At 28.7% G+C, this 17,123-nt stretch overlaps 1 protein-coding gene across 4 annotated transcripts in view; it reads right to left on the bottom strand.

Moving 5' to 3' along the window:
• Positions 1-3,951: 3,951 nt before the first annotated feature.
• Positions 3,952-17,123, bottom strand: part of LOC113376482 (syntaxin-binding protein 5) — a 40,958-nt gene continuing 27,786 nt past the window's right edge. For 2 of the 4 annotated variants that reach the window (XM_026616413.1, XM_026616415.1), the window contains exons 11-19: positions 14,230-14,343; positions 13,646-13,762; positions 13,415-13,534; positions 13,116-13,310; positions 12,530-12,638; positions 9,987-10,076; positions 5,269-5,364; positions 4,860-4,984; positions 3,952-4,329 (exon numbers count right to left, since the gene is read on the bottom strand). In XM_026616413.1, the coding sequence (XP_026472198.1) occupies positions 4,061-4,329; positions 4,860-4,984; positions 5,269-5,364; positions 9,987-10,076; positions 12,530-12,638; positions 13,116-13,310; positions 13,415-13,534; positions 13,646-13,762; positions 14,230-14,343 (1,235 nt within the window). In that variant the 3' untranslated portion in view covers positions 3,952-4,060. Of the gene's footprint in view, positions 4,330-4,859; positions 4,985-5,268; positions 5,365-9,986; positions 10,077-12,529; positions 12,639-13,115; positions 13,311-13,414; positions 13,535-13,645; positions 13,763-14,229; positions 14,353-17,123 lie in introns of all 4 variants that reach the window. The other 2 variants (XM_026616412.1, XM_026616414.1) reach the window with 2 other exon arrangements.

Below are 17,123 nucleotides of genomic sequence, written 5' to 3'. Positions count from 1 at the left end.
TTTGCTAAAAACTAATCAGCACGTCTCCTTATTAATAAGAATCGGATGTTTTTTGAATCCGCTCATACATTCACACACCCACACACACATACATCCATTTTTTCTAATTGTAAGGTATGTGAAAATGCTTAGAAACCTTTGAAACGTAAAGATAAATAAAAATTTCATTATCGATTATTTACAGAGATTTATCAATTCGATTACTATAACTTACCGTACCCCTACGGGAAGTTAAAAACCAACGGAAAGATATAGTTCGATGTTTGTACTTATAATTAGAGGTAAAAGATAGTACTAGTATCTGAGTCGCGGTTTAAGTCAATAACTGTAAAAAATGTTTGAAGAATTTATTCTGAAAATTAATAAACATTGTGAAAATTTTTAGTAATTGGTACAACAATGAATTAATTTATGTTTATGGGATGTAAATATAAATTGTGTGATGTATTTAAGAGGAGACAATTCTGGTTTCAAAACATTTGTAACAAATATCATTTAATAATCGATAATAAACAAATGTTTAATAATGACTTAAAAAACCTTTATATATATATATATATATATATATAAGAAAGATAAATTGAAAATTATTGCATTAGTTGAAGAGAAGAAAAGAAAATATTTCTGTTGTACATTTCGAACACAGAGCATGTGTCATTCAGCAGTTCTAAATAATTAGATTATAAATTGAATTAAAATGTACCAGCAATATAAAAAAATAAGACAAAACTAGAAAGAATTAACAAAAAAAAACCTATACATATTTTACCATAAAAATTGTATCTAATGGAATCAATCACAATCACAAATCACAACAATGTATCACAAGCCTATATAAAACATAATGGTGTAGAAAAGACTTATAATAATAAATAACCATCATGGGATAAATAAATATATCCTAATAAGAAATAACCATAGTCAAATAATAGTATCTATATTGACGTTTGTGTAAACATTTTTTGTAATTTTTGTTGAATACGGAAGCACCAGTTGCATCGGTCACCGACTAAGTAAGTTTATATAAATATATCTGCACACACATATATATATATTAAAATTATAAAATATAGTAAATCTCGTAGAAAGAATTATTTATTATTTTTATTAACCTTTTGTCAAAACAACGTTCTTTTCTATAAAAAATATTTCACATAAGTCCATTAGTATTACATACATGATTTATATATATATATATATATATATATATATATATATATATATCTATATATATACACATATATATATACACACACATATATATATATATATATATATATATATATATATACTTAATTGATATATTTTTCTATTCTGAATAATTAATTCAATAAATTCCAGTTATAATGCTCCAATCCAATTACGGCGTTTCAGAATTAGATACGTCATCAGGTTTTTTTGTCAAAAACATTTTTATTATGAAATAACAATATTAATAGTGAGGATTACAGAATACTTTTTAATTTTCGTTTTTAATTTAAGTTTTATTAATATTCTATAATCATTGTCACTAGCATTGTTATTCCATAATTGTTTTATATATTTTGACAGAAAAACCTAAAATATGTATATGTATATGTATATGTATATATACATATATATATATATATATATATATATATATATATATATTATATATAGTTAAGTTTATTTCAAAGTTATGTTCAATCTGGTTGCTTGGTTGTACCGTATATATGTATGTTATATATATGCAGTGTGTGCAGATATATTTATATAACATATATATTTTCAAACAAGACATACACATGTAATATTTTATATATATATATATATATATATATATATATATATATATATATATATATATATATATATATATATATATATATATGTTTGTGCTCCCATCTAGAAATTCAGAGTTAACAGATATTAACATATATATATACACACATATATACATATATATGAAGTGCATTCAAAAAATAAGGTGTGTTCGATTCGATTCGATTGCCATGTTTGATTTGCCACAGCTCATGTTCCAATAATTTATAATTATGGAAACATATTGTACCAACTTTTTCATAAATAATTAAAATATACAGTGGCATAAATATGTTCATAAGTACAAACACCAGAGAATATATATATATATATATATATATATATATATATATATATGTAGAAAAACAACCAGAGTATATATATATATATATATATATATATATATATATATATATATCTAAAAGATATCACAAAAATTGTGAAAAAAATATTTTTAAAAATCATTGTTTTATTATTCCAAGCCACTGAGCATTGTGATAACAGTTTCTTTCAATCTTTAAAAAGAAAATGATTGAATGAGCATATCACAAAATAGATATAAAACTCAAATCAAATTTTTGCACCAATTTTTTCAATAGAAAATCAGCGAGTACTAATAAATAAGTCTTTGTCTGTCAAAACAAATTATATACGCTATGTACTTGAAACTGCAAACATGTTTTGTAGTATGTATTAATATGACAACAAAACTCGAAAGCCCCCAAAACACACCTGTTTCTCATACATTATATACATATACATATCCACAAACACACACACACACTCACATACACATACACACACACATATATATATATATATATATATATATATATATATTAAGGTGGTCCTTAAAATGGTCATTTTCGAATTTCGTTGCTCCCAGGGGCTCAAATGGTTCCAAATCGATAAAAAACAATTCTCTGAAAGTTTTGGCTCTTAATATTAACGTTTAGATAGAGCGCAATTCAATCAAAGTTTGTATGGAAAGAGCATGGAAAAATTTTTGAAAATGAAAAAAAAATGTTTTAGGTATAACTTAGCGACAAATGAATGAGTTTTATTTATTCATTAGTTCACTAAATTACATCTAAAAACCATTTTTAAAATTTTTGAAAATTTTTCCATGCTATTTCCATACAAAACTTTGATTGAATTGCGCTCTATCTAAACGTTAATATTAAGAGCTAAAACTTTCAGAGAATTGTTTTTTATCTATTTGGAACCATTTGAGCCCCTGGGAGCAAGGAAATTCGAAAATGACCATTTTAAGGACCACCCTAATATATATATATATATATATATATATATATATATATATATATATAAAGTACATGTTAACATATTTTTGCATACTGTTCATTGATAGACTATATAGATTAATTTACTTTTGTTGACTGACTTTACATTTTACCATGATGATATGTTCAACTAGCTCGAGAATTAATTATCATTAAATACATATAATTGGCTTTATTATAACTGCCATTCTAAAAGATATAACCAGAATGTTTATTTACAGCGATTATATTATGCTATAGTAAATTAGAACTGCCATATTAAAAAGTATTTCTTTATATTACATATACATTTATGTTTTATACATACATACATACATACATGCATACATACATACATATATACAGGTACACACACAAATATATATATATATATATATATATATATATATATGCATGTGTGCATGTGTGTGAGTATATATTAAGTTGTATGTACATATACAAATATGAGTTTATTGTACCAATTATTTCTCTTTATAATTTTCTACTCATGTACCTATTAAGTTACTTTTATGATTAAATGACTTATGATCACTTATTATACAAAGAATAAATTATTTTATATATTTAAAAGGTACTCTTATTAACAAACTTTCAACATAAATAATTGAATTCTACCAAACACTTATAAAATTTATGAGTTTTTTATTTGTTTGGTCAGTAGTCATTCCTTAAATTCTTTTACTTATCATAAATATGTTTAACCTGTAATAATAATTTAAATATATAATATAAAACAAATATAACATAAAATAGAATTCTTATTTATAAAATTCATTTTCACATTTTGAAACAATTATTTATTGTTATTTTATTACCTTATCAAATAAGTGGTAAATAAAATGATAAAGGTATCTAATTAGAACGTCGTAGAATATCTGGCACACATTGATTTAGTGTCTTAATAGAATTTGATCATTTCAACGTGTTAACTACACATATTTAGTAACGAATTGTATAGTCTTGAATAGCGCATTATCTCATAGATGGTACCATTTTTTATCTTTGTACTTTAGCATTAGATTGTGCGCCGATGAACTAAAATCTTGTGCTTGATTATGCATCCGCTCCGCGCGGTCTTCTAGCTGAGAGAGTTTGTCGCCGCGCTCCATCATTAGCTGATGGGCACGATTGACTTCGGATGATGCCGATGTTGCCCGCTGACCTAGATCTTGTATGGCCGTCGAAGAATTGCCGGGCTGAATTACTCGCGCCACTGATCTGTTTGCCTTTCCTGACGACTCGCCAACTATAAATCAGGATTCACATTTAAAACAAAAACAATTTATATTATCACACCGAGAAAATAGTTTTCTTATTTTGTTAAACATAAATATACCGTGTGAAATCCTATACCCTGTTTACCACGTCCACTAAAACTAAATCATTTATGTAAAGTACCTAGACGCTGAAGAATTTTAGTGCATCACATTGACGCATGATAAAGTGCATGGTTGATAAGGCGCGTAATCCCAAGTTTTATAATTGAGCATTCGTTTTTTTAAAACAAATTTGCAATAGTTATTGCAATAATTACTGTTGTAGTTTTATTAAATAATTTATGTTTATTTATATATAAGTAAAATCTACTCGCATATTACAAAATATAGAATAATAACAATAATAATGCAAAATAATATTTTTTTCTTTGTCTAATTTGAAGATAATTGTCTGTATTTGCGGTAATTATCAATTATTGTACCACAATTAAAATTTAAAAATAGTAAGAAGGTTGAGGTACTTTTGCTAACTATTAGTGATATAAATTTAAAATCTTACAAAGTTCTTCCCGGTCAAGCGGGCGTGGTCCACCTCCAAATAAGCCTTTGAAAAAACTTTCTTTCGGCGGTTCGGGCATATCAGTTGCTACGAACAACTCGCACATCATCTCGGGCAGCTGGGTACTGCATATAATAATAAAGCTAACTAAATAACAAAACTAAATAATATTAATCTTCAGAAGTTTTATAGTTACTATAACTCAGTTAATATATTCACATGTCTAAATGTTTCTCAAATCATTATGCTGACATTGTGTAGAATATAGAAACTACGAGCCAATGCTAAATGATGTTTTGCATTTAATAATATATTTATTATTTGCATGAATATTTGCATAAATATATTACAAGCATATAATATATTTATCAGTCACAAACTCAAATGTGCAATAAAACTAACGACTCACCAGAATTCCGCGCAAACTGTGAATTTCTGTAATTCCGATGGAGAAGTCAAATATAAACCATGCCCTCTGTTGCTGAAGCAAAATGTTTTCGCAATTCTGGAAAAATGTATAAGATGCTATATAAATGCTGAAAATTTTTATGTTGCATTTTCAGTAAAATTGTTATGATAACAAAAGAGAAATCCAAGCAGGAAAATTGATGACAAATATCGTAACGAATTGGTGTATATATCTAACACCCGAGATATATTTCAATCAAATTTTTATAATTTGGAGGTATACTCGTATATATGTTTTTTACCATATACGTAATGCAGTTTTAAAACTGATTGTATAGAACTGTAACGCGCAATTGAACTTTTTTATATAAACTCTATGTCCTGTAAGAAACTCCATGAGGACAACAAAACTTTTCCAACAGCATTCTTTCCAGCAATAAGAGTAGTAGATACAATAAGCACGTTCAGAATGACATTCATCTTACCGTTCCATCAATGCTGCTATAAAATTATCGATATTTATACATAAATATATTTCGACACATTCGGCAAGTTTACTCTTTAAAATTTCATATGATATTTATATATATATATATATATATATATATATATATATATGTGTGTGTGTGTGTGTGTGTGTGTGACTATAGTCAATACATAGTTTCGACAACTTATTAAAAGCTATTCATGTTTATTTGTGAGATTAGCCATTTGTGTTGTTAAAAAATATATATTATACCATACCACTTTGTGCATAAGCATACTCATACCATGGAGTAATGATGTTTTCATCTATTATATTGGATACAAAATTTTAAGTATTTTTTATCGTTATTGTTTTTCTATGTAAATGTAATACATTTTGGACTCCGTCAATAAATGTAAAATGTTTTTTGAATCATTGGCACACCAGGGTTCGAGAACATATAGTCTCTTTTTAATTTGTAATCATTATAAATAAAATTTAAACCACAATAAGGGTCAGAATACAAACTACGCAGAACGTAGTAAATTACTCATGCTACAACATTGCATTCTCGAAGTATCCTTGGGCCAAGCACAGCATGTGTCGTTGATAAAATTTCTTTCAACCGCAAATGCGCACATAACATTTACTCATTTATTGTGTTGCACTCTGCAATAGCGTTAAACAAGCCGTAAGTTTTTTTTTTTTTTTTTTTTTATTTATATACAGCAATCAGAACTCTTTCTTCTTTGTTGTTCTATGAGCTGTTTGTGTGTATGACTTATGATCTACGGTGAGAAGATGAGAAGCAACCCATCGGTTATCTTTCTCCTATGTGTGGGTATTTTTTTAGCTCTTATGTCTAATAGTGTGGGGGTTTTATTGGCTCTTATGTCTAAATGGTGTGGGGGTTATTAGCTCTTATGTCTAATAGTGTGCATGTGGTTGTATGCAACTATGTCCGCGAAGGACGATTTCCACTTGGAATTATATTGTGATCTATAACCCCAAGTGGAAATTTGACATCAAAGTTGCCTGATGTCAGGCTTGGCGGTAGCGGGAATCGAACCAGCGAGCCTGGGTCTAGTTGGTGCTAGCCCACGCCCTAACTGATATCGCCACCGCTGGTCCAAGTCGTAAGTAATGTTATCTAGGAATTCAAGGTCACCCTGAAGCAAGCATATAAAAGTCTTGCGGTGACGCATTCGACAGTTTAGTTGTAGTTTTCTATAAAGTATGAGCCCAGAGAAGAGTTTTCTATAAAGTATGAGTCCAGAGGAGTATGAGTTAGGACCAGTATAAGTCAATTCGTAGTTCAATTCAATATTTCAACCTTATTTAGTCTTCAGTCAGATTATTTCCTCAGTTGTTGAAGTTATGTGTAAAGTGCACCAGAAATCGTATAAAATAAATAAATCAAATCAAATAAATATATCAAAGATCTAGGTACATCTGTTTTTATCGATCTGCCTCCACAGATTGGTAACAGATGTGTTTAGCAGCAGAAAGAACCTACATATTGTTACTAGTTGTAACAGTTGTAGTATATATATACTAGCAAACCCGACGAACTCCGTTTCGTCACCAGAAGGTTTCGTGAGAAAGATGAAGAAATTTTTTTTTTTTTTTATATTTAAAAAGGTAAAATTTGATTTTATTACACAACATGAATGAATTTATTTCGATTACAAAAATAAAGTGTTTTTTAGTTGAACTTCTCTAAGTAAATGCAAGTGAATCCGCAAATTATCCGTTAAATTGAAGAGCTCTTTGGTAAACCACAAATTTTTGTTTTTTGGTCTGACGTTAACACAAACAAAGCGGATGGTTTTCCAACTCGTGAACAGGCAACGTATAACTGCCCATGTGAAAAACAATGATTTTCTAAATAATCTATTTGAAATTTATCCCGCAAACACTAAGCGATTGGCCTTGCGACTTGTTATTGCGAACGCAAGGCGAACTGGAAATTGCAATCGTTTAAAGTCAAACGGAAGACCAGTCGGAATCATTGGTATATCACCAAATCGCCGCAATTTTTTACTGAATGGTGAAATTCAGTGCGTGTACATCATTATTCTTTGCGGCAAGAATTGCTCGTTGACTTAACCAAACATAATTCTGGTAATTCTCACTAATGGCATTACTCAATTTGATTGATTTTTGACATTTTGGTGACAGCTTTGCTTACTTTTGCTGACAAAGGGGGATGGGTAATTAATTGTACTAAATCTGCTTACGTAATACTTGAACGATCCCATATATATACATATGTAAAAAATCGCTTTTTGGTTTATTTCCCTATCACATATGTTATTTAAGTATTCGGTATTCGGCTGAATAGTATAAATGGTGTGAAATTTTCCAAATAAGAAAGAGTAACCAAATAGTAGTTGCAAGTCTAGGCATAAGAATTGAATATACATGTGGTATGTTAGTAATATAACAACTGCGAATAGTAATTACATTAATACGAACGAGTTTAGGCGCTAAAAACTTTCCGAATACTTTTTGAATATTCGGTATTCGGTTTCTGGAGCATGCTGAACATTCGGTATTCGGCATTTTGCCGAATATACTATTCGTTGCAAGACTAGTATTAACCCTTTTCGGTAGACGGGTATCATAGTACTCGGAATTATTTTTCGTCCGATCATTCCGGACAGTTGGGTACCGAACTAATGGACTTCTACAGTGTATATATTTATAATGCAAAATGATTATGTATTGCTTAGAGGTACATTCTATAGAACAGGATTCTAAGACAAATTAAAGGTACTTATTTCTGTACAATAGTCGATTAATCCGGTAATTAGTACCCTAACCAGACGCTGAAAGTATAATATTACAGTATTCACTAGCTGGAAATATCTCTAGCAACAATCGGAATAAAACTTCTAATAAATACAAATTAGCTTAGTCTCACAAACAGTCGACGAAAGTAAGAAACACTCTAAACGCACTATTCGTTCTATATATATTGTCTATATATTTATATACTGACTAACTGACAGGTTTGATATGAATACTGAATTAAAGATGATCCAAACCATTAAGTGAACAAAAATACCAATATAACGCGAAATTAAGTTGCGCATACATATGTAATTGTGACCACTTCAGAGAACGAAGATCTAATATGCTAATTTTATTTATACTATTCAAGAGTATTCAATGTATATGTATATATAAACAGTATTAGTAAAACTTAAATCATTCATGCGAAACAAATATCATAATATCTTGATGTCTGTGAAATTATATGTAAATACGTTTGTGCTATGTACAAAGCAGGTACCTACGTAGAGAGAGCATAATAACTTCATGCTATAGTAATGACATCTCATTTTGAAAAATATTTTTTTGAATTTGAACGATAGAAAGTAGTATCACTTCATAAAATTAACTATTGTAATACAAATATATTTAGACCTAAAATTTTAATTGACGTAACTATATATAACAATAATAAATGTTCAAAACTATTATTTCTATTATTTCAACTTATTAACCATTTAATATACTCTCTGACAACAATACTGCTTTACTAGTAAATTCTCAAATCAGTTTGCACATGTAAAATTCTGCTACAAAGTACCTCCAAAAGTATGAATATCCAGATCATTCAGTGCATGCAAAGCAAATTTTATTAATGTTGCTTTCGTTTCAAAACGTACGCGACATTAATAAAAGTTTTTTCTTCTAAGTTACATTTATTGTGCTTTTGATAATGGTGGATGCAAAATCTTTTCATCCCAAAAGTAGTATATATAAAAATATAAATTATAATATCTTTAAAATATGGAATACACGGGTAGCAATAAGAAATATTACATCACATAAATTTATAAAAAGCGTGCCACAAGATAAAACATCCAGTTAAATAATTATCAATAATAAGAGAACTTTAACTTCTCTTATGTGTAATGTAGAGTGTGGAACAGTATTCCCAACATTCTGTCTATATTAAATATAGTATATTAAATATGAAATAACAAGTGATTTTATGACATCATTATTCAAGTTTAGGTTATAATTAAAAAAATCAAGACAGCGTGAAAAAAATTATTAGTATTAATGTATTAAATATTAGAGATTAATTAGTGCTACGTTTTAAAGTATCATAAAAATCATAAGAAATAATAGTTCATAAGTAAAGTAATTGCTTTAGATAAAACTTAGGCGTAAATGGTAGAAATAGAAGGCTGGGAAATGTCGAACTTAAAATGTATCATTGTATGTGCATAACTTACTTATCAGTGTCCTCGTTTACAATGAGCTGTTGGCCCCAAATACTGAGCATTGGGTCGACAATAGCACCTTGTTTGCAATGTGTCTGGAAACTGCACGGGTACAATAAGATGATCACAAGAAATAAGCAGGTGAGGTATAGTGTGAAAATAAGGATTTGGAAAACTTATAAATGTGCATTGCAAATACATCGAGAAATTGTGCTTCACTTTCGTTGCAGTAACATAATTCACAAGGATTTAGGAAGAAAATAGAGTTAACAATATTAGAGTGAATCAGAAATAGTTCTCTTACACCTATCTTGGTCTATAAATGCTCTAAATTCTATATATATAAATGTGCAATTGATTTATAAAGTTCAATCAATCTACGAGGCGTGTTATAATAGTGTATAATTTTCAAAAAATGGTTATGTTGCTGCACATGCTTTTCCACAAAGCTGTAATACTAATTGCACAAAGTTGTTGTTTCATATGTTGATATATATGTGTTTTGATTTGTCATTTCAGCTGTGAGTGGGACGTACATAATTATATATATACGTATATATATATATATATATATATATATATATATATATTTAAGTTTTAGATAACTCAGATTCTAAAACAGAACTAAGGAGATAACTCGTCGTCGTTCACTTATTAAGAGTCTTCGACTTCCCCACGCAAGGTTCGGATCGGAAGAAGCTATCGTAGAGTACAAGGCATGCAACCTTTCTCTTCTGTTCACATTTGAGTTTATGTAGGATGTTTGTATTTTACATAGACTTCGCGTGTGAAAGTATTTTTTGTATATTGGTGCCATCGTGTACATTGAAGTTATCTATTTAAAATAAATAAGAAATCCCAAACCATAACTAGTGAGTAAATTTGTCCAGATCACAACCAGAAGATAAAACCATTCTCTTCATTCGTCTTCACCTTACGTTAGCAATAGAATGAACAAAATTTGAACAATTTCTGGTTTTGGACTCATTTTAAACTAATTTCTTTATAACTAAACCCAAAAGTGTTTCACATTTGAAATAAACTGGCACATAAATAATTATTTAAAATATAGATATATTTATATTCATGTTAAATTTAATTTTTAATTTAGATTATAATTATGTGATCGCAGCAAAAATTAAGAAATAAATAAAGCTATCCGAATATTTTTATCGTCCATTTATAAAAATCCTGTATCAATACAGGATCAATACATGTATCAATACAGATCTAGCAGTTGATTGAATTTATATGTGAATAACTCAGGATTAAGTGGGTCGTTATAAAAGTTAACTCACCTTTCAAAAAGAGATGCGCACTTATCGATTCGGCTTGATATGATGTTATATATATGACTTTTTTATTTTGACAAAGAAAAAGACAACCAATCAAAATTTTTATAGTCATAACTATGTTATTATATATATATATATATATATATATATATATATATATATATATATATATATATATATACATTGTGGTTTCTTTGGAGTGATATGATTTCGTTTCACGAAATCAATCGTTTAAATAAATGAATGCCACAGTGTTGAACCCGAATAACACTGGAGGTACGATCCAAAAAACTAGCGTGTTGTGCGAATCCATGTTATACGGGAAAAAGAACTAGTATAAAAAGAAAGGTCACGTTCCAAAAATTCCAAAAAATATGCTAAATATCATTTGATAAATATTGTTATTAATTTTTATTAATTTATTAATAATTAAGTTATTAATTTTTTTAAAGAAATAATATACATTATATGAATTATGATTTAGTCATAATTAACAAGTAAGCGATTTTTTTTTGCAAGTTATCCTCATACTTTGAGCAGTTTTCTGGACTACCTCCAGATCTGTGCATCATTTTTTGCAAAAAAATATATTGCTTTTAGCAAGAAGATATTTATATATTTACTCCAGATCCTTGTTTAAGACTAATTGACTAATTGTTCAGAAAATAAGCTTAGAATTTTTTTTCTAGCTTTCTAACGAATCGCATTTATTGAGCTATTGTACGGCGATTTTACTAATTTTATATTGAAGAAAGTTAGATTTTTATAAGTTTTACTTTATTTTTTATTTTATTAGGGTTTTTCTCAATTCTCAAACCGTGTTAGAGCAAACCCGTGCTTTAAAAGTACCGTGTTATAAGGAAGATGATTTCAATTCTGAAACCGTATTATGCGCGCGTTATCTGTAGTTTTACAAACTTTCATTGATACTGTCATGTTATGATTTTAGGGAAACAAAAAAACGTTCTGTTACGCGATCATTTTTTTAGTCTTGAATTATATTTTATATTATGTCTACATATATCGATAGCCGAACGATTTTCATCAGCAATTCTTTGCATATTTCTTTTGCATTCCTGAACCGTTATGAAATTGCATTCAGTTTATTTGCAATACTTAAAAAATCCAAAATATAAAGCACTTATTGAGTGTTGCACATTAAAATTAAAACCTAGGTATATATCTAACGTATAAAAATATTGCAGGAAATATAATTACCTCAATAAGTGGTATACAAAATATTAAAGAAAATATAATTACCTCAATTCACTTAAGGGTAAAAAATCGATATCAATCAATGGTCTCAGCGAAGGTAAACTATGCGCAGTCAGATGACCAGAAGATAAATAACTAATCAGACACGGAAGATCTGCAATAAATGTTAGTTTAGCTTTTAAATTGATATCACTCATGATTAAGAACGTGAATTAATCGTTTAAGTATATTTATAATCCGTATCTTTTTAAACCAGATCCTAAGCAGTCAAAATAACAATAATTTTATGTGACGAATATGTATAACTATATTTACTTTTGGTCATTTATGTAAACAATTTAGCTAAATACATTTCGTTCTTCAAAATTTTTTTTATATCTTGTTAAAATTATGTTTTATCTCATTATCAGCATAAAAAGCTAATCTATCAATCTAATCAACACTATATTTAGTATTGCAATTGCATGGCGTTATCAACTTTATCGCCATCGCGACGAATAAAAACAAAGTCAATTGACGAGAATCAGTTAAAATAACTGAACAAATAATATTCGCATAAATATTTCGCACAATGCATATATATTTACAATATATAAAGAAATTCAGAATTGATATGATGAGGATTTCTTACCTCTTAATACGATGACTTCAGCCTTTACGACAAATTCGCCATCGGCAATTTGCGTTCTATAAGTACAAGTCTGCGACGGAAGCGACACAACCCTAGCCTGCTTTTCGCTCACTAAAATTACAAATTGCTCAGTATTAAACACTAATGTATCGGATGCCAACGTTGGGCTCATTCTGGAAGCTCGTGTCGGTGTTTCTGCGAACAAATTATATGTGTCATAGCGTTTCTAGTGACTATTGCTTAAATATAATTTATAGCATAAAGAGATTAAGGTAAACCGATAGCATAAAAAAACTTACTATCTCGTCGTTCCTTTCCTTCGTCCCGCCAGGGTTCGCTGGGAGGAACTATTAAAGCACCTGTATAATCTAGGAATGAAATGGTAGTAATTCCACCATTTAAACGAAACGGACCACCTCCTAAGGAAATGTAAAAACATTGTGAACACATTCCGTAAAAGTTGAAATTTCGAATAATTAAAATAAACTTAGCATCAACTTGGATATTTTCACCAATTTACAAGAATTTACCTGCTATGGTAGCACTGGCCTGTTGCGTTCTTCGATTCTCCATGTCAGGAATTGTTAAACAAATTGTAAAAACAGAACCGATACTTGTACCCACCCACAGTGTAGGCGTCAATGAATCTGAAAACATGCAATGTTAATTCATTATTTATAATTTTGTTATAAATATTTTCAAACTCAGTTCAAAACTAATCAATCATTACGAAAGTTAACACAGTAATACTTCTGTCTCAATCATTAATATATGTATACGTAGTCATTTATTGAAGTAATTTTTTTTTACTGAAAGCTATAAACGCGTAAACTACTGTCAACAAATCAAGTATTTTAAAAGAATCGATTCTATTAATTGATTCATTCAATTTTTTATAATGCAAAACAGTTGAGCACAAATATAAAAAAATAGTTTATAAATATGCTATGCACAAATGTTTTGTAAAAATCATCAACAAAAAATTAATATATTTTGAACGGATTTGCGTTCCCTCGTAGCTTGAAATGCTGCCCTTGATTTTGTAGCGCACCTGGTATATCTTTTATTGTATAATATTGTTGAGTAAAAATAATGTTTTGTTAATTTACTTTACCTTTCCTAAGGTAGCAATCACAAAATGCCAAACATTGCACAGACTCTGTAGACATGTTCTCCAAGCTGGACATTGAGCTGGACCGCGATCTTGAGAACGACGAGTCCATTTTATCTACACGGCCCGTATAACAAATACACATATTATGAAATTTAAGAATTGAAAGTTTTTTCTTAACTTATGTTTATATTGAACAATTTAACTAGCATAGTTAACTTTAAATCATAATCTTAAACAGCAACTTTTGCAAAATATATGCAACCATAACAAAAAAGTAATTTAATAGTACACACGTATATATATATACTCGTATATATATATATATATATATATATATATATATATATAGTGTGTTTTCTATTGCAACCATCAACTTAAACATCTTATAGCTTAATCCATTCGAGACAACGTTGTTCTGTTAATTTTTGATAAAGAATTTTGTAAGAGAAAAAGCATTCATGTAGCAACGCAAGTTAAAATGAAAATACATAGTTAATGATTGAGCATTAAACTGCCTATCACTCAAAAATTGTCACGTAAGACTGAAATTCTTAGATAAAGATAGTCAAAAGAAAAACGTATCATCTAAAGCTAAAAAATAGCCTGTTTTTTCTCTTAAACCCATTCGCGTTTACGTGTTAAAAAAAAACTTCGGATATTATTTACCAGTGTTTCCTCGCGAATTTCATTCAAGTCGCGAAAAATCTAAACCAAACTACAAACCAAACCAAAAAATCTAAATCAAACAACGTCTCCAATGGATTAATCGATATGAGGCAAATGTACATCGATTAGCAAACGCTTAATGATTTGTTAGTTTTATCTATAATATAATAAAAACCTTATTGATCCAAAAATATAGAAAATATTTCAAAAACATCTATGAATTAAGCAATAGGCGCATTAAAATCTAACTAATAATGCATATAAATTCTATTTCAAAAGTCTTAGTAAAACAAATTTATTGATTATCAAGCAAAATCGATTATTTTTATAAGCGGACCTAATTAATGAGATATTACAAAGAGCGCAAGTTAAAAAATATCGACGTTTAGAATTCACATGCTTTATTTCACTAACCTCATTACAAAGGCGGACGAGCGAGATATAATATTTCTAAAAATGATATGAATCAATAGCAGTATTTGACCTACAAATCCATGCATCAATTGAAAAATAATCAGAATATAAATTATATTCTTCAGAAAAAAAATTTTTGTATAAACTTCAATGTCAGAACTCTCTGGTGAAACAACACTCAAACATATTTTGTTCATTATTTTGCACATACAAAAGTGCCTGTTGGAAAATTCTAACTGAAGCCTGGTTAACAGTCGAACTTGAATAAAATATTTAAAATTTCTGCTCGACAAGTACTACTACCAGGTTTGTATTGATTAAAACAACAAAACATTGATTAATTCTATTGGTGAGGAATGACATATGTAGATGTAAAATTACTTCGTATAGTGTATTCCTAAATACTGGAAAATAACATACATTACTAGAAGAATCGAAACGTTTTTGAATATTTGACGCATTTATCTATGTCTTCGTTCCGTATAACATATATTTTTGGTGTAGATAATTTCTCGTTGTCTGAGAATCCTTGTGAAATATTAAATAATTCAATATATTTCAAATTTCATTCTGTACCGCATATACAAGCGAAAAAATAATCATAAAATCTCGATAAAATTTCATATAGGGGAGACTGGGTACGGTTGTACTATTTTTTTTATCAGCTATAATTTTGTTAATATACTAGTTAGCTGGGAGAAAAGTAAATTAAATGATAATTTGAATATTTGTCCGCGTGAAAATACTGAAATATTGTCGTTAAATACGATGAAATTGTCATAAAAACAAATCATACAAGGAAAGGGCGAGGGTCTCTCGGGTGTGGACGGTTGTGAAAGACATAAAAATAAGATAAAAAATAATAGCCATAGACACTAAAATAGTTAATAACGACTTTTATTATCGTTAACAACGATAATATGTAACACAACACATCATAAATATTTAAACATAGTTTATGAATAAACTATAACGATATATAATAAAACATTTTTTTAAGTTAAAAACCTTAGAATTATTTAAAAAAAAATCATCTCAATATCTATTTTTTTGACGAAGTTATAGATATATATATATATATATATATCTATATGTATGATCCTCTGAAATCGGTTTTTTCATCGCTTTGCGAGCTATTGTATGCCAATGCCAGCTGCTCTCTTTTTCATTATAATACTTCATGCACATGACCTTTTTAATGTATCAGCATCTTTGAACACCATGGTGTATTTAATACATTAAATTAAATGGTGTATTTAGTACATTATATTAAAAACTTTAAATACGTATTTCTCAAAATGACTTTTTTCAATGCGGTGCCACAAATTAAAAAAAACCTAGCGATGAAAAACCTGCAATACCTAGTCGGATGGACTTGCATTTTTTTTAAATTTGTTCACCACTGCAATACCTAGTCCCCTACATCAAACAACTTCATAACATTACGCAAAAAATTTTCGCGAAGCTTCTCGTCCCAAAAAAGGCCCTTTTTAACACTTTTTTTTTAAATAGCTGCCATTTTTTTCCTTCTTGCTTTTTTTCTTTCATTTTGGTAGGGGGACTGGATTCAAACTTCTTCAACGTAGTTTCTTTTTTTTGTTTCAGGCGATGCGCAACGGATTTATCTGTGGCACCGCAAAAGAGATCGATTTTGCAATGCCCGCTTTGGCGCCCCCTGGTTGAAAAATGACGGCGAAAAAAAAAAAATTGCTTAATATTCTATGATTTTGTTTAAAAAAACCGCATGTCTCTATGATAAATACATTTCGAGAAAAATACTTTGCATTTTTTGTAACAAAAAAACGAACAACCCC

The sequence above is a fragment of the Ctenocephalides felis genome, unplaced genomic scaffold, assembly GCF_003426905.1.
Source record: "Ctenocephalides felis isolate EL2017-DRISC unplaced genomic scaffold, ASM342690v1 CF-g0.4_SCAFFOLD_01886, whole genome shotgun sequence".
NCBI lineage: Eukaryota > Metazoa > Arthropoda > Insecta > Siphonaptera > Pulicidae > Ctenocephalides > Ctenocephalides felis.
This window is presented reverse-complemented; position numbering and strand designations above follow the sequence as displayed.